The sequence below is a fragment of the Anopheles arabiensis genome, chromosome 2 (assembly GCF_016920715.1).
Source record: "Anopheles arabiensis isolate DONGOLA chromosome 2, AaraD3, whole genome shotgun sequence".
NCBI lineage: Eukaryota > Metazoa > Arthropoda > Insecta > Diptera > Culicidae > Anopheles > Anopheles arabiensis.
The window spans coordinates 2,969,919-2,994,076 of record NC_053517.1 but is presented as its reverse complement, the minus strand read 5'-3'; the positions used below and the strand labels follow the sequence as shown (position 1 = coordinate 2,994,076).

At 50.1% G+C, this 24,158-nt stretch overlaps 6 protein-coding genes across 13 annotated transcripts in view; 4 read left to right on the top strand and 2 right to left on the bottom strand.

The window, feature by feature from the left end:
- The first annotated feature begins 40 nt into the window (after positions 1 to 40).
- Positions 41 to 1,940, top strand: LOC120908818. 2 transcript variants are annotated; one of them, XR_005741176.1, is made up of 3 exons: positions 41 to 152; positions 227 to 1,680; positions 1,746 to 1,940. XR_005741176.1 is itself a non-coding variant. In XM_040320206.1 (2 exons), exons 1-2 carry the CDS (start codon positions 1,458 to 1,460, stop codon positions 1,919 to 1,921), a joined length of 399 nt encoding a protein of 132 aa, XP_040176140.1. In that variant the 5' UTR covers positions 1,426 to 1,457; the 3' UTR covers positions 1,922 to 1,940. The 2 variants fall into 2 exon arrangements, 1 of the variants encoding a protein (XP_040176140.1); XM_040320206.1 differs by lacking the exon at positions 41 to 152 and having other exon boundaries at positions 1,426 to 1,680.
- On the bottom strand, positions 1,939 to 7,126 carry LOC120908811 (Golgi apparatus protein 1). Of its 2 annotated transcripts, none has more exons than XM_040320196.1 (6): positions 7,018 to 7,126; positions 4,979 to 6,950; positions 4,048 to 4,912; positions 3,114 to 3,861; positions 2,929 to 3,035; positions 1,939 to 2,854 (listed from the first exon to the last, which is right to left on the bottom strand). In XM_040320196.1, exons 2-6 carry the CDS (start codon positions 6,433 to 6,435, stop codon positions 2,687 to 2,689), a joined length of 3,345 nt encoding a protein of 1,114 aa, XP_040176130.1. In that variant the 5' UTR covers positions 6,436 to 6,950; positions 7,018 to 7,126; the 3' UTR covers positions 1,939 to 2,686. The 2 variants fall into 2 exon arrangements, with proteins under 2 accessions (XP_040176130.1, XP_040176131.1); XM_040320197.1 differs by having other exon boundaries at positions 4,063 to 4,912.
- Positions 7,075 to 11,864, top strand: LOC120908817 (U7 snRNA-associated Sm-like protein LSm10). The gene is made up of 3 exons (XM_040320205.1): positions 7,075 to 7,319; positions 7,403 to 7,520; positions 11,577 to 11,864. Exons 1-3 carry the CDS (start codon positions 7,183 to 7,185, stop codon positions 11,724 to 11,726), a joined length of 405 nt encoding a protein of 134 aa, XP_040176139.1. The 5' UTR covers positions 7,075 to 7,182; the 3' UTR covers positions 11,727 to 11,864.
- On the top strand, positions 7,693 to 11,458 carry LOC120908813 (5'-nucleotidase domain-containing protein 1). The gene has a single exon (XM_040320201.1). The coding sequence runs from the start codon at positions 8,755 to 8,757 to the stop codon at positions 10,351 to 10,353; it is 1,599 nt and encodes a 532-aa protein (XP_040176135.1). The 5' UTR covers positions 7,693 to 8,754; the 3' UTR covers positions 10,354 to 11,458.
- On the bottom strand, positions 11,735 to 14,269 carry LOC120908814 (acetyl-CoA acetyltransferase, cytosolic). The gene is made up of 4 exons (XM_040320202.1): positions 13,809 to 14,269; positions 12,335 to 13,185; positions 12,107 to 12,269; positions 11,735 to 12,031 (listed from the first exon to the last, which is right to left on the bottom strand). The coding sequence occupies exons 1-4, from the start codon at positions 13,858 to 13,860 to the stop codon at positions 11,913 to 11,915; spliced, it is 1,185 nt and encodes a 394-aa protein (XP_040176136.1). The 5' UTR covers positions 13,861 to 14,269; the 3' UTR covers positions 11,735 to 11,912.
- A 534-nt stretch (positions 14,270 to 14,803) lies between these two features.
- The window catches only part of LOC120898748 (box A-binding factor), a 104,955-nt gene continuing 95,600 nt past the window's right edge, over positions 14,804 to 24,158 (top strand). Inside the window, exons 1-2 of one of the 6 annotated variants that reach the window (XM_040305019.1) lie at positions 14,804 to 14,925; positions 15,872 to 16,409. In XM_040305019.1, the coding sequence (XP_040160953.1) occupies positions 16,352 to 16,409 (58 nt within the window). In that variant the 5' untranslated portion in view covers positions 14,804 to 14,925; positions 15,872 to 16,351. Of the gene's footprint in view, positions 15,011 to 15,421; positions 15,627 to 15,871; positions 16,410 to 24,158 lie in introns of those variants that run through there. The other 5 variants (XM_040305021.1, XM_040305020.1, XM_040305018.1 and 2 more) reach the window with 5 other exon arrangements.

Here is a 24,158-nt window from a genome sequence, read left to right as displayed (position 1 = left end):
TCACTTGCTCGGGATGCAGAGGGTTCCCAATTTTCTATTGCCAACTCGTCACTCCGCCTACCGGTGTATGTGTGACGAACGATGTGATCACAACAAACGCACCACTGACGTCGGCTGTCTCTGTATCTCGGTCAAGGTTTATAGAGAGTGAGGTGATTCAAAAAATGCATCTAGGAAATTTCGCAACATGCACTTTTTATTATTTTACCGCTTCTTCATCTTCTAGTCCACATTGCTGGCCAACCATATTCCCACGGCTAATCCCATGCACGGCAAAACTGTGCGTGTCATCGTGATAAGATAGGAATGATGAGGGCACACCTGTTTCCAGTGGAAAAAAGGCATCCAACCGCCTCTCGAGTGAGGATTATATTTTGTGCAACAAAGCAGAAGAAGACGGCGAAGCCTTCAAGAGATGAGTCGCTCGAGTGCATCACTTAATCGTGCAAATGCCGATAACCTTTCCCGCATGTGCCTCATCGAACAGGCAGTCCACGAGGAATTGGCCGAGATCGAGCTTGGAGATGGACCGCGAATGGCCGGGCGCTTTGTCGTAGGCGGTGGCAAACTCGGCCTGAGGTTCGTCGGCAATGTGCGGTGGCAGCACGGCCCGGTACTCCAACCCGCAGCCCTTCACCGTCTCCAGCATGCGGCGGTGCTCCCCGTTAATGTTGACAAAGATGGCCGGCACCTTGTCCGGGTCCATGAACAGGAACGACGACAGACAGACGGAAAACTTCTTCAGCGAAGCTTCCTTCATAGCGGTGATGATGTTCGACATGCCGTCCGACATTGCCGTGGTTGGTTTGAGATCGTTGCGCGTGCCCAGCACCACACAGACCAACTCCTGACCGGCGACCGCTTTCTTCACGTCCTCCACGTTCGTTACATCACCCTGTACCAGCTCGACCTTTGCTTTGAAATCTTCCGGAACGGTCGCCTCGTTGCGCACCAGTAAACGAACGGACAGCCCTACAATGAAACCAATTGAAGATGCAAATTAGCTTCGATTCTGCAGCTCCCCCCTGGCCTTCCAACTCAGCCGCTTCTTACCCTTTTTCAGTGCGTACCGAACCGCACATTGGCCGGACATGCCGGTGCCGCCGAAAAAGACAATCTTCTGCATCTTTTGTACAACAGTAGAACCGAGAGGGGAGACTAGAGCAATCGTATCCAAAATTACAATCACGCCTGTAGTACTTCGCGGTGTCGAGACTGAAGAAATATTGCTTTTTATTATCAGCCGGATAACGAGGGGGCAGTAGAATGCGAATGCAAACAAGGCTCTAGCGGCAGGTCGACTCATCGAAGAACGCGTTCATGGCACTGACTTGACATTTGAGCGTTTGGTTCCCAAAGCACCTGTCAAAACGGTTTGCAACCGGCATTTTACTATTTCCGAGTATCTGCTCAGACCGTTTGGTAGTGAAAGTACAGTCGAAATTGCACCGAGCAACATGTCGGAGTTGGAACAATTGGAAGAGGCCTACTCACAGCTGGTTGAGTTTGTGAAGGAACTGGAAAATGAACCTGATGACGATGCACCTGCGGCAACCGAACCATCCAACGGCGAGCCGATCCCTTCCAAGGCCGTGGAAGTGGTAATGCAGGCAACTAACAAGGTCGTGAAGTCATTGTGTATGTTTCACGAGTTTGAAATGGTGCTTCAAGATAAAATAGGTACGCGCCCGAATGGAGTCGTTCTTTTCCGACTTCTGGCTAATGTTTTGGGTCTTGTATTTCAGCTTCCTTGCATGTCATCTCGAACGAGCTGATGCTTACCGGCTTGCATCTGCAGGAGCTGAACAATGAGATAGCGGAAACACGCAAAAAGGCCAACAAAGACAACTACGACAAGTTGTTCCAGAGCTGCGAACCGTTCGTAGCTTCGATAGAGGAGCTTGAAACCGTTGCTGAATAAAGATGAATTTAGTGTTGTACGCCTGGTTTGACTATTTTATTAACACATCCGAATGCATGTACAAATCGCTGTTTGTGTGTATGTGCTTACTTGTTTTTTGAAGAACTTGACCGCCTTTTCTCTCCGAAACAGCGCTCTTGTTCGTTTTACTTTCCACCAACGGTGTAAGTATAAGGTATAAAAAAGTCTTTTTCTACACAACGTGCTATCTGATACGATCTCTCTAACGCTATATATGTGTCTTCCAATGTGCACTTACCATCGGGCTGTTTCTTGTTTGATTTCTCCTGCAAAATCACGTCCCAGTTTTGGAGCTGCTGCCGTTTCACAATCCTGTCGCTTCATATGACATTTCCTCGGGTTCTACAAGTATGCTAACTAATATAATACATCTAGCCTGCTGCGATGGTGACCCGCGTCGGTGCTGTCCGTTTTGTAGAAATTGTCTCCTCAAAGACGCCTCCTTACATCACCATACCCTCAACACTGCTCCGTTCGGGACCGTGAATCTTCACCGATAACTATCATTCCTTTTGCAATACATTCCAACTTTTCGATTAGCTGCACAGTGCTCGGGGCCTTGAGGAAGCCTGGGACAGAAGAAGAAATATAAGCGACTCGTATTGCACCAGCGTAAAGACGGAGGGAGTTTTCTTGCATTTGCCCTACAGGACGATGGGTTTTGCTCGCTTTTAACACATAAGTTATAACACAGTCATTAGTTTGAAATGGAAACTAAAGCATCGCCTCACGCCCGCCGCGTGACTACTTGTTCTTCAGGGCCATCGTACGGTGCGTCACGCGTCCACACAGCAGCCCAAAGATGAAGATGATGCCGATGAAGCTGAACAACACGAGCAAAAAGTAGTGCTTGGAGGGCGACGCAACCACCTGGTTGTACAGCTGATGGAGGCTTTCCGCCGGTGGAACAAACTGGGAATGGAGGAAGGAAGCGGAAATCGATTTAGTTTGAAAAGGCCTTCCAAGGCCACCTCCGCCCTGCTTACCGCAGCTGCATTCTGGAACATTTCCAAGCGGGTTAACAGCTTGTTCTTGCAATCATCCTCCAGCGCTTTGCTCTCTCCTTGCAGAATTCCTTCCAAACATTTAAGTACTAAAAAGGGAGAGAAAAGTTGCAAAATTAACTTTATCATTCAGAAAATCGGGACCACACACACGCTACTTGACTTACAGCGTCCATTGCCGCTTTGTATGTGGGAGCAGTATTTCAGCAAGTCTACCGAGCAAGCTCGCTGCAGCAACGGATCGGCATAGATGTCCGCCTTGCCCTCCTGAATCAGCTCAGCGACCTCCACCTTGCACGCCCGGTTAATCAACTTCTTGTCGATGAACGCCTGCTTCAGACACTCCTCAACTGCTCCATGGTCTTCGTTCGTGTCCGTCTCGGAAACGGCACTGCACAGCACCTGTATCTCATCGTGGCATACGCTCTGCAGCAGCGGGTTTAGCTTATAGTTCAGCGCCCGTTCGTGCAGTACCTCCGTCATCTGCTTTTCACACTCCGGCAGCAGTTTACCCTCGCGGAACCGAATCTTCAGACAATCGATCACCTTCCCGTTCAGCTCCTCGTTCTGCTTGGCGTTGCGTATGATGGGCGTGCAGTATTCGGCAATGTTCTTCGAGCACGCCGTCTGCAACGCCGGATTAAACCGGTAGTCTAGATTCTGCTCGATCATCCGATTCACCACCACCAGATGGCAGCGATCGTCGAACAGTGTTTCGTCCTTGTGCAGCTTCAGACAGTGGAGCATCTTGGAGGGTTCCGTATCGTGGCAGTACTGGCGAATCATGTCCTTGCAGGTGTTGAGCAGCGTGTAGTCCGTGGCACTGTCCGTGAGTTCCGACTTTTTGATCGAAAATATCTGATGATGGCACGCTTCCGTCAGATCGCCGTGGTGGGTTTGCAAGCATTCCAGCACCTGTACAGGATGGGAGAAAAATGACAGTGGCATTAGTTTTCGGCGGATAGCTGCTGGCGGTGTAGAACAGTTATAGTTATAAGCATTCAATAGAAGCAATCGGAGCGGCAGTGAATGATGCAAAATTAATCGGGAACAGAAGACGACAGAATGAAGAATGAATGGGATAAAAGCGAGCACACTTGCATTGTTCGTATTCACCTGTCCCGAACCGTGCGGTATCTGTGGACAGTGGCGTGCAATGTCCTCCTTGCAGGCGGCCTTCAGCTTCGGATCGAAGTCGATGTTCTCGCGCTGCTGGTACAGCTGGGCGCGCACCTGCTGCCGGCACTCCTTCGGGATGGAATGTTTCGCCTCCTTGATCGTATCGTTGCGCATCACCTCGCTCAGGCAGGCCACCACCTCGTACTTGGTGGTGCATTTGCTGCAAAAGCGGGACACGTGCAGCCGGCACGCCTCCTTGAACTTGTACGTAAAGTGGAAGCTTTTGAGCGAGATGATTTGAAAGTGTTCGATCGCCGCCCGGCACTTGACGTCTTCGCGCATGTCCGGCAGATTCTTCGCCCCGATCAGACACTCCATCATGTCGCCCTCGTCGCGCCCGGTTTTCAGCACGTTCGCACAATGCTTCTCCATCGCATCGCCACACACGGACATGATGATGGGGTTCAGCTCGACGTGAGCGGCTTCCTCTTCGGTGTACCGGGAAACGGCCGCTTTGCAAGCCTCCTGCAGCTTCTCGAGATTGTCCTGCAGGCACTGCATCTCCTCTCCTTTGGCCGTTTTGTCGAAGCAAAAGTAGGCCAAATCGTCCAAACACTCGTCCTCCACCTCCGGTATGAGATCGACGGACTTTGCCCGCTGACGCATGACGCGCTTCACCTCTTGCAGGCATTCCGGCTTCAAGCGCATCTCTTCCTTCTCCGGGTAAGCGTACCGGTGCAGACAGGGCAGTATGAGCGGACCACGTTCCGGATCCATCTGCGCCGTGTCAAGATCGGCCCAGGTCTTTTTCGCTTTACAAAACCGGATCGCGTCGTCCTTGCAATTGCTACAAAAAGAAACATCAATCAACACATTCGCTGGCCATTCCAAACCATGCGACCATTTAACTTACCGATAAAGCTGCGGATCTAGCTTAAAGTCCCGTGCCACAAAGTACTGTATCTGCAGCAGTGCCGATTCGCACTCCACGTTCATGTAGTTGGTGCCCAGTTTTTCCATCAAGCAGGACATTACCCTGGCATCGCCTCCATCCGTGTCGGAACAGGCAACGTCCACCACCGGCTTGCAAGCCTTTCGCAGCACGGGATCAACGCGCCAATCCTCCCCCACGTCCGTAATCTTCACCAGCGTTTCCAGCGCCCGCAGACACATGTCCGTGACACGCCTGTCCTTTTTCTTCTTCAACCGGGCGTGCTCCATCAGACAGTGGATGGTTTTTCCTCCCGCGTCCAGGTTGCTGCAAAACTTTTCAATGTCATTCTCACACCCGGTCAATATCTCGGGCGATAGTTTGTAGTCGTTCAGCAGCATCTTCCGGTGGTCGTTGATTTCGGCCACGCATTCCGGCATCAGCTTGGTGCTGTTTTTCTGTACCGCCTCGAGGCAGAGCAGGATCTGCGCCAGTCGCACATCCTTATCGTCGGACACGCCCCGCCTGCACCGGTACGTCTTGATGTCTTCCTTACACGCGCGCGTAAGTCCGCGTGACACTTTGTAGTCGTGCACCACGAGCCGATCGCGGCGCAGCAGCTGCTGCTGGCAGTTTTTCGTCATGTCCGGATCGTTCCGGTGCTTCATGAGACACTTGAGCAGCTGGGGCGATCCCGGTGCGAGTGACTGGCAGAAGCGGAAGGCATCGTTCACGCACGCCACATCCAGCTGCCGATCGAGCGTAATGTCTTCCGACTGAACTTCGGACAGATGGAGCACTTCCCGTTTGCACTCCTCGTTCAGGTTGTCCAGCGAGCTTTGCAGGCAGGCAACCGTTTCACCCTGGGACATCTTTTCCCGATCGTTGCCAGCGGCCACCCGGCCACAGCCCAGCGCTTCAATGTCGCGCGTACAGTGCGCAAGGAACCGCTTAATGAACCGGTAGTCGGAGAAGGCCACCCATTCCAGGCGCTTTATGTAGTTGATGCAACCGTTGCCTTTCGCCGCGCTTCGATGGTCAATGATGCAGGCCAAGTACTGGCCCGGCTCTTCGCTCTGGGAGCACGGGAACTGCTGAAAGTCCTTCGGGCACCCTTTCTGTATCAAGCGCTTCAGGTTCGCATCGTCCATTAGGGCCGTCGTATGCAGCCAGATCATATGTTGGCATTCCGGCTCGAGACTGTCGATCTGCTCCGGATGCAGCGACTGGACGCACTCCAGCGCTTTAATGTCTTCCGCCGTCGAGGCACTCTTCGGGCAGAGCGTTTTCAGCTGTGCGCACGCTGGCTCGTCGATCAGCTTCACCGGACTGGACAAGGGCACTCCCGCTCCGCGGCACTGCCCAGCAAGGGTAGCGACGAGCACCGCCCAAACAATTGTTACCGCACTGTACGCACCCATGCTGGTTGTTTTATGCATTGCCGGTTGAAGTTCCACTGCAGTCGCTGTTGGGTGGGGGGTGCCGCCGGTGTTACAAACGGGCCAATTCACACGCCCCGTGCACCCGCCGTGTACGCGTAATTACCAGCTCCGACAATCGTTCACGATGGCTGCCTCTGCACAGCGACACATAATCATCACCAAGCGGCACTTGTTCTTCCAGACCAGTGGGAAGGGCCGGATACGGGATACTGTACACTTTATTGCGAGGGGGCACTTTTTCTACCGTAAATTGACCGCAACCATTGAGGACAAGAGCACGAAATGCGAAGACGTGTCAGCGTAGTGTGTATTTTTATTTACTCCTCTGGCGGCTTGCGATTGTGGTTCTTCCGCGGAAAAAAGAATCCCGAGTTCATTGACAGTTCTAGGCGGCATCGCGTAGTGCGTTTTTGTCCCGTTCGATGCAATGTCCAGCATGCAACAGATGAGAAGCGATTTTCTTTTTCCACTGGCATTTCCTTCGTTCATTAATGTTGGATACTTTTTTGTAGCTTTTAAAAGAGAGGCTGGATTAGGAAATGTTTTATCAAAGGCAAATTAGAACAAAAATATCTTCACCGATGTTTGTCATCCAAGCGACCGTTGACGGAACGTGTCATGTCGGTGTTAACAGCTGCGTTGACAGTCGGTGCACTCGTACGGGACGATTCTGTGTAAATAAACCCGGCAACAAGCGGCATTCTCCATGAATCGTATCGGTTTGGTGCGTTTGGAAAAAGTACCATGAATCTGAGGGGCAAGGAAAAGTACAATTCTGTTAACCATTTAACTGGGCTAGCACAGTGTCTGATCGATAGGAATACAATCATTGATCTTCGCAATGAAACGATGGTGGCAGGAACGATCGTCGACGTCGATGGGTTCGTATGTGCGGTGTGGTGTGGGCGCCAAAATAGGCTATCCTCAAGACGCGCAAAAAATGCATGGGTTGGATTCGTTTTAGGTACATGAACGTAACGATGGAAAATGCGGTCTACGTCGATCAACTAGGGCGGCAGTATCCGTTGGACAATTTTATGGTCTACTCCAAGTACATCAGATACATACACATTCCAAAAGACGTAAGTAATACCACCAACCGATTTCAGTTTAGTTTGCTACTTTCTTTTACTGTACGAAAATTTGTGATTAGAAGACGGTTTTCCGTACGCAATGATGATTCCTAAGTTGAAGTACGCTGATAAAAAAAGAATGCCAACAGCTGATCCATTTGACAGCCACTGTGTTCGACGTCCTTGATCAAAACAAACACACCGTCCGCAGCGAGCGAGCTGCGAATGATTGTAGTTGGCAAGGGTTTTGTGGCAACTGCACAGTACACGTTGCCAGTTTTGGGTGGCTGCAGTAGAATTGCAGCAGTGCAGTAGTAGTGAGTTCGATCGAGTCGCGCTGCAAAGACGTCACGGATGTGCAAGTGGGAAAGTGATGAGATGATACTCGATATCGCTGACGACACGCTGGCGAGTCAAGCGTGTTGAAGTAATAGAACAACGAAAACGGACTCACTCAAGCGTGTGAATCAACGGCACTGGTCGATGGCAAACCCCTTCATTCGGATTAGCGTGACCCTTGATCGGAGGTGCTACGGAATTTATTTCGGGAGCGTCGTGAACTCACCTTGACGCGTTTGAGCAACTTGGGTCTCTTGGCGTGTATCAGTGTGCTTGTGTAGACTAATCGATAGCCTATCCTCCTCCCCCCCTGTGGCCGACCGTGATATCATTCCCGTGAGACAAACGCTGTGCCACACATATCGGGTTTGTGGGGCGAATCTTTTCGTGGATCGTTGATTGGCCTCGTAAAAAGCATTACGTAAAAAAGCATCCCCCGCGACAACAGCGAGGTCGCGTTCGTTTTTGTATGGTTCTCCCCGTGAACAATGCCACCCCGCCCTACTCATTGACCGTCCCGTGCTCAACCTTGTGGCTGTTGTTTTGAAGCGACGAAGGGGCGACCGTGTGTGTTTGTTTTGGATTGATATGATTGTGGGCAACGACAGCGAACGGCGGTGGTAAAGCGAGCAAACAGCACATCTATTGCGCGAAAGCGAGACAATCGTACAATCGCATTCAGGCGTGCTCCCGAGTGTGCAAAGCGCAAAAACAGAGTCACGCGGTCGGACGGATATTTGCGCGATTGTTCGCGGCGAGAGTGAAATAGCTTTGTGCGCGTGTGCGTGTGGCGCGCCACGATGTTTTGGTGAATGGGGTGTGTTGGTTGGTGGGCGAATTAAAATAAATCTCGAACGGGTACGGGTGTGTTTGCGCGCAAGAAGAAGCAACAAAAGAAGAAGACATGAAGTCGTTAACCGTTGGAATTCTGGGCCGCTGCGGTACAGGTGCGGGCCTGTTCGGTGGCAGTCGCTCGTCGGAAGTAATCGCAGCAAGTTTACCATTTGTCCGCGCCATCACCACCACCACCACTACCACCACTACAGGCGGTACAGCAACGGCGGCAGCTGGTTGTCAAGTGAGCTGTCAAAACATTGGCGCCTCGTTGCAGTTGTGTTCGCGCACCGCGATACCGTGGCATTTCGGACGGACGACGGGACAACGGTTTTATTCGCGCTACTCAGCCAACCGCATCATGACCGGGGCGGACACGTTCAGCTTTGCCGACTACGACTGCGTCGGGTTCGATCTGGACAACACGCTGCTGCGCTACCGGATCGGTGAGATGATCGAGCTGGAGTACCGGACGGTGGCCCGGTTTCTGGTCGAGCAGCGCGGCTATGCCGGGCGACATTTGCTGCAGCCGCTCGACAAGGACTTCCTGCAGCGCGGGCTAATCATTGACTTTCACCGGGGAAACATCCTGAAGCTCGACCCGGACGGTGTCATTCAGCAGGCGACGCACGGCACCAAGCGCATGGCGGACGAGGAAATCCGCGCCTACTACGGCGACGAGAAGCGGTGGGAGGTGACGAACGAGTACTGTCGGAACATGCTCGTAGCGTGGAACGGCCCACTGTCGGAGCAGATACGCACGGTGCTGGATTACTTCGACATCTGCGCCACGCTGCTGTTCGGCCGCGTGATCGATACGCTGGACGAGGATGCGCACGAGCGCATCGGACGGTACAACGTGTGGCCCGATATTCTCGACGGGCTGGTGTACATGTACTCGAGGGACCACTTCGGTGCCAACATCGGGGGCTACTTCGAGGCGCTGAAAGCCAACCCGGAGCGGTACCTGCAGAAAGCGTCCCCCGAGCTGGTGCGCTGGTTGCGCGAGCTGAAGAAAACGAAAACCACCTTCCTGGTGACCGGATCGCATATCGATTTCGCCAACTTTACCGCGTCGTACGCGTACGGTCCCGACTGGCCCGAGCTGTTCGATGTGGTGGTTGGGTTCGCCAAGAAGCCGGGCTTCTTTACCGCGGGCAAGCCGTTCGTGCGGCTGGAAGGCCACGACGAGACGGAACCGCTGACGGCCGGCCAGCTGGAACGGTACGGCGTCTACTCGCAGGGCAACTGGCGCGATTTGACCGTGCTGCTGGGTAAGATCTGCCACAAGTCCAGCCCGCGCTATCTGTACGTGGGCGACAATCTCATACAGGACATGTACACGCCGTCCAAGTACACGACGGCCGACACGGTGGCGATCGTGGAGGAGATGGAAGCGGAAGGTATGCGCGATTGCGATGCGGGCCATCCGGACGCACCGTACATCGTGTCCAAGTTCTGGGGATCGTTCTTCACCACCCGGTCGGGACCGGGCGTGGAGGATGCGTCGCTGTGGGCGGGCCTGATAAAGCAGCACGCCAAGATTTGCGTCCCGTCGATGGATGAGGTGGCCAAGTATCCGATCGATCATTGCTACAACAGCTTCACGGAGAACGTTAGCTGCAACGGTTACTATCCGGCCGAGCCGCTGAAGTTGGTCAACAATTAAAGCGCTGGCACGCTATCTTTTGCTACTGTTTGTACTGTTTATGGTCTGTTTGTAGTTGAGCGTGTGTAGTAGAGCTGAAGTGTGTTTTTAGGGCACAGGAAACAAAGTGTACGTGATTGCATTTGGCATTTGGGTACACAAACAGTACCCTCTCAAGCAAGGACAAGATAAATAGCAAAACTTGAATGTTGATAGCGTAATAGTTGCAGCCCTTCAACCTTCGCGAACCTACAATAACAGTATCTATCGTTTGTGAGCGTTTACGACAGCGCTCAAAGTATTCTAAAGAGCGTAGCCGCTGGAAGGTTTGACGTTGGTAGGTTAGAAATAGTTTCCGAACTATACCCTGTTCTTGACTCCCTTTTTCCTACGTTTACCAACATCCCCACTACAGTCAAACTTCTCTGACACACACACAATGTTTTTATCTATGTTAGTAAAACCAGCCACAGCCCGAGAAAAGATTGTTTGTGCGATAAATGGGATGATCTTTCGATGTAATTTATCGCACCCCCTTGATTGTAAATGTCTGGTGACGCCGTTGATCGTTGCAGAAAACGCATTATTCAAAGATCAGCAGTGTACGAGCGACGACGACGAAATGCACAAAATAATGCCGAAAGCAAATTATTCGTGTGTTAAAAATAATATTATTACGTTCTGGTTTGCAGTGAACAAATATGAGGCCATAAAAAGTAGCTCAAAGCTACCATTCCCTTTTAGGTTGTGTCTGTGGTCCGGGGAAGAAACGGAATTTACGATATTTACAAAAAAAAAAAAAAAAAACTAGCTTCAAGCTCTGTTAATCTAAAAGATTAAAGTCCAACGAGACTTTCACGTTTAGCAGGTTTTTCTTTCTGTTCTGTCGAACCATACAAAATGTTACACCATGTTCTTGAGATTAACCAAGCGGCTGTCAAACCCCGGCGGAAGATTACAAACCATGCTAGCGGGCAAGCTGATAAACAAAAAAAACAATAATTAGATAGTAATCAAGGTGTGTAGTGTATTCTGCTCACATGTGAAACATGTCGAACTGCAAATAAATAAAGTAAACGGAAGCAAAAAGACAGCTAAACGTGCGCGTATTCGCAGCGTATCCGTAGAAGCATCGTGTGTCTGCTTTGAGTTTGGTTTTGCTGCATAAAAGATGAAATCCTATTTTTGTTTGCTTTGTGATCATCTCATCACTTCAACCACTCTTTTACTACTCTCACCCACAGGTTAAAATACTTCCATCGTTTGAGAATTATTTGAGCTCAATGGCGGGTCCGCAGCGTGGCGAAAAGAAGAAGCTTACATTCAGAGAAAAGCGGACCAAAATGAGTAACCTCAAGACGATGATGGAAAACAACATGACGAGCAGCAAATAGTGCAGGAATTTTAAGAGAATTATACGTTTATTGCCATCGTCACTTGCGATTTATGATGCTTTAGGGTACGGCAGCAGTTGCCTTACTCTGAATACTCTTCATAGAAAGAAGAAAAAATACAATCGAGTACGAAAAATACATATCATTCGGTAAGCGTAAGTACAAAACTGTTCCATAAAAGCGTCTTCACACCATTTCCACCGCCATGGCGACACCCATACCGCCGCCAACGCACAAGGATGCAACACCCTTCTTGCCGCCTGTTCGCTTGAGTGCATAGAGAAGCGTAACCAGTACTCGGCAGCCTGCAAAACAAGACACAAAGACATTAGACGAGGAAGAGCTAATGGTGGAAGTTTGAAATTGTCACGTAGGCCTACCCGAAGCTCCAATGGGATGTCCGAGAGCGATGGCACCTCCGCCAACGTTAACCTTGGCCGGGTCCACACCAAGACCCTTGTTGACGGCCAGTGCCTGGGCTGCGAATGCCTCGTTCAGCTCAAACAGATCGACCTCTTCCAGCTTCCAGCCGGCTTTTTGAAGCTGCAATCAAAGGATATTATTGCGTGAAAGGAGGCTTCAAAATGTGCTGCAAAATTCGCACTTACCACAGACTGTACGGCCGAGATCGGTCCAGCGCCCATCGTTTTCGGACATATTCCCGTTTGCGCGTAGGCAACGATCTTTGCCATCGGTTTGGCGTTTCGCTTTTGAACCTCCTCGCCGGACATCAGCAGAACGGCGGCGGCAGAATCGTTAATACCGGACGCGTTACCGGGCGTAACGGTACCGTCCTTAATGAAGCACGGCCGCAGCTTGGCCAGCCCTTCCGCCGTGGTACCATGCTTCGGGTACTCGTCCACCGCAAACTTGATCGTTTCCTTGCGGCCCGCCACCTCCACCGGTACGATCTCCTCGGTAAAGTATCCTTTCTGTTGAGATTCTTCAGCCAGCTGTTGGCTCTTGGCGGCGAATGCATCCTGCGCCTCTCGGCCAATGTCGAACTCTTTGGCTAGATTTTCCGCCGTAATGCCCATGTGCAGATCGTAGAACGCATCCGTCAGGCCGTCGTTCAGCATCGAATCGACCATCTTGGCCTCGCCCATTTTGGTGCCACTGCGCATATGCATCACATGCGGTGCCTTGGACATGGACTCTTGTCCGCCAGCGACGACGACGGTAGCATCACCGGCCCGGATCGCCTGATAGCCGAGGGCAACCGTTTTCAGACCGGAGCCGCACAGCATGTTGATGTTGTACGCTGGGACTTCCTTCGGTACGCCCGCTTTAATGGAAGCCTGGCGGGCCGGGTTCTGTCCCTGGCCGGCCGTTAGGGCTTGGCCGAGAATGACCTCGCTCACATCGGCCGGATCGACGCTGGCTCGCTGCAGCACCTCTTTCACGGCCACCGCACCAAGATCGGCGGCACTAAGCGACGCGAGTGTACCCATGAAATTACCTGCAAATGGATGTTCAATTAATGCTCATTAGGAAATCGGGGTTTTCGCGTCGTTAGTAAGGTTTCATGCAGAAAAAAAGGTTTTAAATAAGCAAATGCGAGATCATTAGCGGTTCGATGCATTTTTTGTCCCTCGATGGGAGTATAATAAGTCGTAGCTGTACTACGTCTTAGAAACCTTTTGCTTGTTACATAAACATTAAAATGTTTCTATTTGCATGCAAATGCCGGCGGTGATTTATTCCACCCACAAAGGAAACGCTATTGATCATCTCTATTCAGTCGGCGATAAAACAATTTACATTCGATCTCCCGCGGGGTTTGTTACATAAAGAGAGAAACCGAGCGTATCGTGTCATCTCGGGATTTGTCAAAGGTAAACCAATCCCTGCCAGCGTTATCGTTGCTGATGCAAGAGGATGCGTATGCAACACGACACGAACCGATCATACCGTTGGGCATCACGTAACGGCATGTTTGTGCCTGACCCACAAAAAAAACCAACCCAACGTGCCTATTGGCGCACACGTGGAAAGAAAGTGTACCGAATGTTTTGTTTTATCACTTTGTAGCACCGTAGCAATGCAGGTACTACACGGCGTTTGGAAAATTCCATTACCTACCGATCGGGGTTCTGGCGGCCGACACGATGAAAACTTCTCCTGCTGACGTCATTTTGAATCAGGCTTCGCGCGTAGTGTGATTTAACTCACAGTAAAGTTTTTATCAAAAACTGTCGAATCTCGCGAACTGCGATTCGATAAATGCACCGATAAGCAAAGGGTTACACAAAGCACACGATAACTGGCAGGGTAAAATAAAAGAGAAAAACGCCGCTACCAGATGACAGGACCGCAACACGTCAGCGTGCTTTCTCGCGCAAGTGAACTTTACGAATGGAAATCAAACATTTTCACCACCGTCAGGTTCAATGCTGTGCTGTGTGGATGCGGCACACGAAACGGGTTTTTTCTTCTCCAATACGCTTTTATCCCCTCCACGGAACGGGTTTCTGTGGGGAGTGTTGGTTTGCGCAACGTGCTTGTTGAATAACACAGTGTGCCGGGGGGTGGTGAGTAGGGGGTTTTGAATGAATCGAACACCACGGCAGGCGGCAAGTTGTTTACAACCGCAATTCGTAGAATGAGAGGTACTGCCAGGAACAGCATTTTGACAATAGCCGTGCAATAGAACGGAATAGTGCGGCGGTGGAAGAATAATAGCGAAAAACCGTTCTTTAAAAATGGTAGAACGTGTTATGATTTAAGAGTTGTGGACAGGATTTTTAAAAGTGCATTTAAATAGCTCCAGGAGAGTGTGAATATCACTTGCATAACCTTCTATAGAAGAGCAAAGAATGGACAAACTCTGATCAATGGTAATCTAACACATTACTACTAATGTTACTTCTTGCTCTTATGCCCAACTACTCATATTGTCCGTAGTTGCGCTAAAATATTCTAAAATATTATTGTTTCTAATTTTCAGTGTGAATGCGCTGAGCGTACGCTCTTACCAACCAGCATTGAACGTCGCACTATAAACGCACTGTAAGCGTCAAATGGGCAATCCGTTGCCCTTCGAATATCCGGCGGTGTCTGTCGGAATGGGCACGGATAAGCGAGGCCGTTCACTACCAAAAACAACGTGTGGCTGTGCGGTCGTGTGGCTGCTGTGCGTGTCCGGACTTGTGCGAGAAGAAAGAAGAGAGAGAGAAAAAAGTTCAGACCAGAAGCCAGAGTACGTGAAAAAGAAAAGAATCTTCCTCAACGCAAAAGTCACACCAGCCATTCGTGCACGTGTGTAGTCTCTGCAAAAGAAAGTTGTTAGTTTTCTCCCCCGCCTTTTTATCTTTACAAAAAACCTTCAATTTGCAAAGTGCCTGTGTGTGTGTATGTGTGTAAGGTTGGGGTGATTATTGCACACATTTTGCGACCCGCAAACCGCTCGGAAAGGTCACGGCTCTGTGTGCAAACGCGAAGCGAATTTGGCCGAAGAATTGCAACAAGAAACTCCTCCCTTAGACGGTTTGACGACGGGCACCTTAGCAGCAGCAGCAGTAGCAGCAGTCGCAGCCTTTCCTGTTGTCGTCATTGCTGTAATTATCGCTGTCAGATATATACGCATCCCATTGCGCTTGTTCCGAGAAAAGCGAAACGACCTGCTTCGCCTGCTCGCTCTCGTCGTCGTCAGGTGTGGTTTTGATAGTGTGCGTCTGTGTGTGTGCGTGTGTGCTTGTGTGTGTGTCGCGTCCACCCGCGCGCGCGAGCCTAGCAGAGTGTGTGGTGCGGATTGCGTATATTCCGTGGCCGTCGCTCTTTCCGGGCAGGTGTGTGTAGTACAGTGGTGGTGTGTAGCCCGAGCGGAGTGAGTGCGTTCGACGGGAGGCAAAGAAATACTCGCACACAGCAGCTGAGCCGATCGATCCCGGGATAGAGTGTGTGCGTGCCGTGTATCCCCCTCCCCTGTCTGAGTTTTTGTAGGGAAAAAAGAAAAAGAAAAAAAGGCAGAAAAAGGCCCCATAAGGGTTAAATTCTTTAGCCGCGAAAGTATTTTATACACGAAAGTAATCGACCCAAGTGTGAATCGTTCGATTCTGCACTCTCTTGCTACATCGCTCTCTCTCTCTCTCTCTTACTGTTTCTCACACTCTATCTTTCTCTCTTACTCTTTTCCCCCCTTGAAGCAAGCAAAAAGTGTTTGTGGCCAAGTCGGTGTGCGTACGTGCGTGCCCGTGTGTGTGTATGAGTGTGTGTTTGTAATTTGTGTATGTGTGTGCGTGCGCGTTTGCCGTGTTGGCAGTGCAGGAAAGTGCAACTCTCGTATTCCGTTGAACCGAATTAGAGAAGAAAGTTCCAGCATCCATCCGAGCGCTTCCCAGACCGCTTCTAATATACAGGGAGCGTGCATACGGCAAAAGAACCGCAGATCAGCCAGCAGCAGCAGCAACGAAAGAAATCGTATCAAGACAGCTCCGGGCTACGGAGAAGAAGCGAGAAAGAGAGAGAGAAAAAGAACCCGACCTTCAGCTCGTCGTGCGGCCACCCGTCATCTCCCCAGTGGCAAATTGCTTTGTGTTCGAGCAGGCATCTGTCGAGTCGAGACCGAATCAAGACAAACGATTCAGCTACATCCCCACAGCTCTCCTCCCCACTCCTGCATCAACATGGCGGACTCTACGGAAGAAATTAACCAAATTCTTGACAACAAAACGCAGTCACCAGGTAGGAATGGCCGAAAAGCCGGCCGCATCACGTGTTTCCGGGCCGCGAGCCTTTCAGAACAGCCTGGAACAAATCGTGTTATCTATCGTCTGCTCCGGTTTTCCAACGGACCGGTTATTAGGTGTGTGTGTGTGAGGTCCTGCTTCTTCTGCGCTCGGCGTGCTTTCTTGCCAAATCGATAAACACCTTCGATCGAAAAGTTGGACCCCCATTAAACGCCGTATTTCTTTCACCCATTCGCTGTCACCGGCCGTCCACGGTATAGGATATTTATCGATCCTTTCGGCAGCACCGACATAGCCAAACGCGACAAACCCGGGCTCTGGTTAACCTTGAGACACAATTTGAGCACCGAATTTGTTTGTCCACCTCGGCCTGGTCGGCAGTGGAAGCGAAGCAAGCGACCGTCACCACCATCTGGACACACTAGATGGTCGTTAGTGGTGTTAGTTGTGCATTTGCCGTTCGTTCGTATGGCGACATCTGACGCAACCAATCGAAGAGCTCGGTGTGGATGTAGAAAGGACGAAGCCAACGCACACGGACGCTAACGAACATCGTGTAAAACCAGCTGGTGGTGGTGGTGAACGGACGAACGGGTCTCTGTCGTTGCACACATGAAAAGTGCGTATCCTTTTTTTAGTTTCGTTGTGCTCCCCTTTTATGCACATAATATCGTCACAAGAGAATGCGCATTCTCTTTCTGCGAAGGTGCGAACAGAAATGGATCAATGAGCTTGATTCCGAAACCGAGCGATGCAACTTCGCAGCAGGTGGTGGTGTTGGTTGGTGGGCTCGAGTTTCGAGTTCGATGGCCCCCGCACCGGGCTGGACGGGCCAAGCCAAGCCGGTAATGGGATTTTGCACACCGGAAGCGGTCGAAATGTGCAGACAATAATGTGTCTGTTGCGCGAATGTGTGCTTCCACCGCACACACATACACACAATTATTATGTAATCTTTCGGGAGCTAAAAATAGGTAGAAGCTACAGAAAAATAAGGCAAAACATTTCAAACGATTAACCGATGGCGTTCTTTTGGGGAGGGGGGGTTGAACGGGGCTCGCTGAAGGAATATGGAGCTCAAATATGGAGGAATGTTCAAAACGCTTTGCCGCTTGGCCTCGGCCGGAAGTTGCATTCTTGTTAGGGTCGTTCACGTGCTTCTAAAGCGTTCCACAACCAAACACTGGCCATCTTGGCAACCGTGCCCAGCGATGGGAGGGAGGAGTGGTGGTGAGGCTTAACCATCGATATGTCCTTTGGGAATAGGAGCTTTAGGGGTTTTAGAGACGTTTACGAGCGGAAGATAGGGAAAGCATTTTATTGAACTCACGCTTGCAGGACATTCAATCGATACCGGAGGCGATTTATAAACTACGAGGCAACGTAAAGATTGTTTTCCGTCGTCACTGTCGCCACCGATAAACAACAAGCGGCGGGTACTAGGGGACCTTCGAACCCGAGGACCATACATGACGTCAGGTCTGTCCCTTCGGAGTCGATTTTTCATGTTCCTTCGGCTCGGGGGTTTATTTTTGTGGTGTCATAAATTTGTTCTTTCGTCCTAAACGTAGAGCCACCAAATAAAAAAGGTATGAGAAGGGCGGAATGTGTGTTTGGTATGTACCTGTCGGCAGCCATTTACACCGGGTTGGGTAAAGGAATAAGGACAGGTAGATCGATTGTGCGGGATCGATCGCACTCAATATCTTATCTTGTGCCGAGGGCTCACCGTGGCGTAATTTGAGCATGTGTAAACGCGTTGAAGGTGTTGATATCCATTATTCACGGTGGACATGGCTGAAATGTAATTACATTAAACGACATTCAATCCGCAGGATTGATTGACACCCTGGAGCAAGGGAAAGTACTCGATAAACTGTTTAAAATGTGCATCTTGTGTGTATGAATCTTGGAAATTGTTTTAAAGGAAAATTAAAAATTAAGCAGCTGAACTTTTTTGGATAGAAAAAATCAATTTATACTTGCCCCCGGAGCACGAACCGCCGGTGTTTTGTAACACGGACAGAGCGAGGAAGAACCACCTCGCCGCCACTGCAGACAATCGAGAAAGGAAGTCTCGGCGCGGGTGCTGCCGTCTGTCGTCTGGGTGGAGGAAACCTTCCAAAGCAGGACGGGAAGCTATGAATAAAACAATTTAACTTGAGAAAGTAAAACGGTAGCAGCAGGCAGGAGCACACAGAAAAAAAACTGCGCACACGAACACGATACTGCAAGTAAGTGGAGGCGAAATTTGCTGTTACTACCGCCGTGGATGTGTGTTACATGAAGCACTAAAGGTGCAGCCGAATGGTCGTTTGTTGTTTAGCATATTGATATGCACGGGTGTGGGTTTTTTTTTTTTTAGTTTTCGGCATGTCGTTTGAGACGTTGTGTTTGACCAACACAAATGTACACACTTGCTTCACTTGCCGACAATGTTTGCGGCGGACAGTTCGTTTGCATACTACAAGGCACTGAGAGTGTGCTTCCTGCTGAAGGATATTTGCAAGTGTGACCGAAAAGTGCGCTGTAAAGGTCATTCTCGAGCATCGTGGGCATCATAAATTGATTGCAATGAGCTGCTACGTTTCGTTTTCCCTGCGGGATGGCCACGAGCATAAATTTGTACTTAAATTTTAAATGAGAGAAGCAATTGTTTTGGTCTCGGAATAGAAATAGATAGAAAGAAAATGTACCATAATGGCGCAACTTCAAGGATTCTTGTGTGTATCAGCAAGGTGCGATGAGAAGAAAAGGAACGGTTGAACAGAAGGTGTGAAGAGAGAGAGACAACAAGATCGGTTTCAGAAACTTCCTTTGGTTTCGGAAAGAGGAGGGGCGTTCGCCTGCCTGCCACTGCAAACAATGCAGCAGGCAGAAGAGGGTGCATTGTAGGGCTTACTTCCGAACCGGCGCAACTTGATGTTGCGCCCTGCCTGTCCGTACGGGGGGGAAGTAAGCCGCTCGCCTTCCGGTATCCATCGGAGCGTGTCGGAGTTATGCGCTGCTGCTGTTGCTGCCGTTTCTATGCTGTGGCGCAGGCGAAAAGCAACCCAACTCGATGCTGCTACACCCCGGCACCGATGTGTGTGTGTGTGTTTTTTGCTAATCCGCTAATGGCGTTCCATTCATTCGTGTTGGTGCGTTGTGCGATTTGTGGCCGACACATGGCTGGAGAACCACAGCCAGCCGCCCGAATAGAAGAAGCGCACGCCTCTCGTGCTCGATGGTGCTCCGACAAAGCGCGCCTCGGTTGTTACATATTTTAACATTTTGCTGGCAGTTCCTTCCTCCTCTCCGGTGCATCCTCTCCGCCTGAGTTGCATTCGCGTCCGCTGCAGCAACCGTGGGCTCCGCAGACGACCTTCGGTCAAGGAAAACGGACGAGCGATGGGGCTGAGCGCGAGCACCGCACTGTACCCACATGTGTACGTGTGCACAACGTGGTATGCTGTTTGCTGTGGAGTGTGCCGTTTTGATGTGTGTGTGTGGCGCTTTTGTGCCACACCGAAGGACAAGCCCGCTTTTGGCATGGCAATAATGAAATCATGTCATGGAAAAGGCACAGAAATAGTTTGCTCGCATGCATGGGACATTTAAATGTCACCGTCACATTTTGGGCTGGTTGAATTTGCTTTCTGATTTCATTTTCGATGAGCTTTCGTGGCGATTTTGTGAATGTTTCAATCGATAGTATTTATCATAAAAAGGAACATGGAACTGCTTACCTTTAAAACGGATTTACAAGCGATTAGTGCAGGGGGAGTGCAATTGAAATTTAATTGCCCAACTGCTCAAAGCATGAATAATTCAAGCATCTTCAATGAAATCAGTCTGCTCTGCTCATTTGCACACACACGGGCATTTCGAGTCGAATCTTCCCTTGCCACGTTTCTGGCCAATCGCTTCTTTGTGCCTCTCTTGTTCTCTAAGTGTCGGACTGTTGGAAATGGCGTTTCCAATTGGAGCTCAATTGGATTTATCGAGCGACAAAATGGCCAGAGAGATTCGGCGGAACGATTGTCATTCGAAGCCATCAAATCCCCGGGAAATCCACCGCTTTCTCGATTCTTTCGAGCTTCCCTTTTTGGCAGCAAGCGTGTTGCTCTTGGCAAGCAAGAGGTTGGCAGAGATTTTCATGCTCCAGCTGTGGAGGAAATCAACCTACGAATGCTGGGGGTGTGGAGAAGGAAATGGGAAGATTTTTCCGGGTCGAAGCGCCCGGTTCTGCTCGCAACGGATGGGTTGGAGAAATATAGTACCCCGGCGTGGTCAAGCCATAAAATAAACGATCTTTCACACACATACACATACCATTGTGGTGGCAATCGAGGTGAAGACAATGTGAGGGTTGAGAGAAGAGTTATATGTGAAAAGCAATTGAATGAAACGTCGACCATCACTGTTGCTGGGGATGCTGAAGAGAACGTTCTTTGCTCTAAGAGTCAGTGCTGATTTTTTCTGTTCTCTTAAACGATGGTCTTAAATCGACGACAACCGACGCTGCGAATGGAGCTTTTTGGATAATTTTCTTTCGCGTCTACCGGGCAAACGAATGAATCTGGCGGAGCCTCATTCTGCCCCTTGGCGCTCCGGCCCTAGGGAAGCGAACAGATTGGCTCCGGAGGGGGGGGGGAAAGAAATTCTCTTTGAAAGCTAATTAATTTACAGCACTCGGAAACGGGACACACCAACCGTACGCTAGACGAGGCACGGGCAGCCACCAGTACACTGCGCCGAAGAAGCAGAGGCTAACCTAACCGGAAGGAGCGTTAAGGTGGGCTTTCTAACGAGCAAACGCCGGGTTAGTGTGGCCTGCGCCGTTGGATTCGAGCAGAAGTACCGTAACGCGATGACTTAATTCGACCGGCGTTTGGGGGGCAACTAGCTACTAATGATGGAAGGGGCGAGGTGGTGGTATAAAATCACCTTGATTTATTCGAAACAGGGTGACATAACTGTGTCTGCGGTGCTGTACGGTCGGCTCTCCCAAGTGCTCATTTCCCTTCGCCATCGCCGGTGGACCTAATTGTGATCCAGATCGGGATGGAAAGAGAGTTAATTCGTGCTTAAATTGTGCTTCGATTGTGGTCGATGTGGAAGGAAGGGAAAAAAACACACGACACACGTCGTTTGTGTAAATAGAGGTATATTGATTGTAATAACCGGTCATCGAAGATAATTTCAGTGGTGTGCGGCAAGATTTGATATTTTTTTGTTATTGTTTTGTTCATGCACCATAAACTCCCCAACTCCTGCTCGGCTCGATGGTTTGGTTCACTGCAGTCTGCACCAAGGCCGGGCCGGGCAGGTGTGGTGGGGTTGGAGAGTTATGGTGATCATGTTCATGTTCCGAATGCATTGCCTCTCTCGCTCTCTCTCGCTCTGTGTCGCTCTTTCACACGAATGCATACACACAAAGGGGGTCAGTTGGTGCCCGGTTTTAAAAGAAAAGCCTTCTTCTTCCTCCCTGCTGTTGCTGTGTGTGACGATGGTGGTGGTGGTGGTGGCCCGGGGGAAAACGGGTCATCGGTTTTCCCCTCTTGCTTCGTGCACTCTAATGTGTGCCAAATATGCATCCATATATACGATGCGGTACGGTATTGTGTTCGGCGTGTGTGTGTGTGTGTCGGTCGGTCTAGCGCCTAGCGTGTGTGCGCCATGGTTCGATGATCCGCAAAGGGTCGCGGAACGGATTTGGAACGGAGCCAGCCAAATAATGCGGCAGATAGAGAGAGTATCGCCCCTCTCCACCATTCTCACCTCCTCCCCAATACGGGACGATATGAGGGACCGACCGGCGTTTTTTCCTGTTTGTTGCCGCCGATTTCGATCGATTTGCTTTGCACTTTTGGCACAGTGTGTGTGTGTGGTGTGGCATTATCGCTTTGTTCACGATGATGTCCAAAGAGTCGCAATGAATGGCCGATTCCAGTCCAGTAAGAGGTTTTCCTTCGTGGCCAATGTTGAATACGAAAGGTGCCAACATGAGCTGAATTCGGATTGTTAGTTTTAATGCATTCAGCAACATATTTTGCTATCTAAACATCTAAAGTATTTGAAATGTGCTGTATTTATTAAAATAATGTTAAACTAACAACATGGCTTTTGCTACTCGTCCAGATGGAACTGACAAAGTCTACAAAGCAGCGTTCATTTATCTTATCTTGCTCGCCAAAGTCGGTGCCATCATCGACTCATCAGTTTTCTAATCCTTCCTTTATCGGCAGCGGGAAATACTCGAATCTATAATACCCTCTCTCTCTGCCTAATGGTTGGTCGGTTGTGCTGCTCGGTTGTAGCAGTTTACCCCTTTTTTTGTTTTTTGTTGTTGTAGACGGTGGAGGTCACTGCCGATTTGAGGTGAAAATTTTCACACCCATTCACACCCCAACGGGGGATACCAAGTCAAGCAAGTAAATTTTCCACACAACAACCTCAAAAGCAAGAGGAAAAAAAAACATCGCCACCACCGCCGGTAGAGGTCTTTGTTAGCGTGTCGAACAGAGTTCGTTGTAAAGCCGGGTGAAATGAGGTGTTAATTTCAATGTCAGAGAGGAGTCACAGCCCCTTTGGGCCGTCGAGAGAGGCTTGGGTGCGCGCGCGTTCGACGAACCAACGCTAACTGGAGGAGCCCAGCTGTGTTAGTCATACCTGTGGAGAGGGCGGAGAGCCGTGAGTGGAAAAAGGGTTGGACTTATCACTGCACTGAAAATGCGCATTATGAACGATAGTGCAAAATCTCGGTCCACTATGAGACACCTGTATGTGACGACTAAGTCCTGAGGAGACTTGAACTTGGGACGACCATGTTGCTGAACTGAGCATTTTACGGATGTACCACGAGACCTCTGTTCATTAGCTCTGCAATAATCGTACTAATATCTGCTACCTCTGGTGTAGTCTAGTTTTGTAAGTCATTAAGACATCCAACAATCATTATTGTGAACGCTAGAACGTTCAGAAAAACATCGTCTTTCGGCCTGAAAATGTCCCTAAAATATGATTGCATGTCTCTGATTAGTAACTAATCTTTATCACCACAGCACAAACAGTGTGCAAAATTACTGACAACTTCCACTACGGTGTCCGGCAAGCACAGCAGCCCCAGCCATCTTTATCGGTTCAGTTGAGGGTGGCTCATATTTTTGCGCACCCGTTAAGATTGGCCTTATCTTATCTATCGACCGGAGATCATTTATGGTGCTGCAAAGTGCAGTCGAAGCTAAATGTGTGTGCTTCGGTGGCCTTTGGACATTCGCTTTGGAACGAAACGCACTCGCCTAAATGTTTCGAACACAAGCGTGCGCGGTTTGTGAAAGTAAACAAACATACTGCTGGCTATTCTGGTTGGTGGTAGTGGTGTGCGTTTGTGGGACGTCAATTATTGACGGGGATACCAGGTGGAGAGAGAGAAGGAGAGAACGCAGAACGCCTACAGTGGGTGGATTTAATCCTGCGGCTCCCGTGGGGTGTGTTCGTGTTGGAGCGCATTTGCTTGCGCACGTTCCGTCTGGTCAGTGAGGTAGTGCGAGTTCGCTTCTAGATGCTTCTGGGCGACACAAACACCCGCGTTCGAGATGGCGCCTGTGCTGTTTTTGAGGGTGGTGGTGTGAGCTCCGAGATGTCCGATTTCGTCGCCGTCTGGTAGTGTTTATCTACTCGTTCGCAGTGGCACGTACACGTCATCGTGTAAACGGTGCGAAGGGGAAGTTGAAAGCGCCACTCACGCGCACACCGCATT

Bases quoted from the DNA above. Each gene is read 5' to 3' on its own strand.
- LOC120908817 (XM_040320205.1), top strand. From the start codon at position 7,183: ATGAATCTGAGGGGCAAGGAAAAGTACAATTCTGTTAACCATTTAACT. The intron at 7,320-7,402 runs GTTCGTATGTGC...GATTCGTTTTAG, and splicing joins ACGATCGTCGACGTCGATGG to GTACATGAACGTAACGATGG. The intron at 7,521-11,576 runs GTAAGTAATACC...TCTCACCCACAG, and splicing joins ACATACACATTCCAAAAGAC to GTTAAAATACTTCCATCGTT.
- LOC120908813 (XM_040320201.1), top strand. From the start codon at position 8,755: ATGAAGTCGTTAACCGTTGGAATTCTGGGCCGCTGCGGTACAGGTGCG.
- LOC120908811 (XM_040320196.1), bottom strand. From the start codon at position 6,435: ATGCATAAAACAACCAGCATGGGTGCGTACAGTGCGGTAACAATTGTT. The intron at 3,862-4,047 runs GCAAGTGTGCTC...CATCCTGTACAG, and splicing joins GACAGGTGAATACGAACAAT to GTGCTGGAATGCTTGCAAAC. The intron at 2,855-2,928 runs GTAAGCAGGGCG...CTCCATTCCCAG, and splicing joins TGTTCCAGAATGCAGCTGCG to TTTGTTCCACCGGCGGAAAG.
- LOC120908818 (XM_040320206.1), top strand. From the start codon at position 1,458: ATGTCGGAGTTGGAACAATTGGAAGAGGCCTACTCACAGCTGGTTGAG. The intron at 1,681-1,745 runs GTACGCGCCCGA...CTTGTATTTCAG, and splicing joins GGTGCTTCAAGATAAAATAG to CTTCCTTGCATGTCATCTCG.
- LOC120908814 (XM_040320202.1), bottom strand. From the start codon at position 13,860: ATGACGTCAGCAGGAGAAGTTTTCATCGTGTCGGCCGCCAGAACCCCG. The intron at 13,186-13,808 runs GTAGGTAATGGA...ATCCATTTGCAG, and splicing joins GGCCGCCAGAACCCCGATCG to GTAATTTCATGGGTACACTC. The intron at 12,270-12,334 runs GTAAGTGCGAAT...CTTTGATTGCAG, and splicing joins TCTCGGCCGTACAGTCTGTG to CTTCAAAAAGCCGGCTGGAA.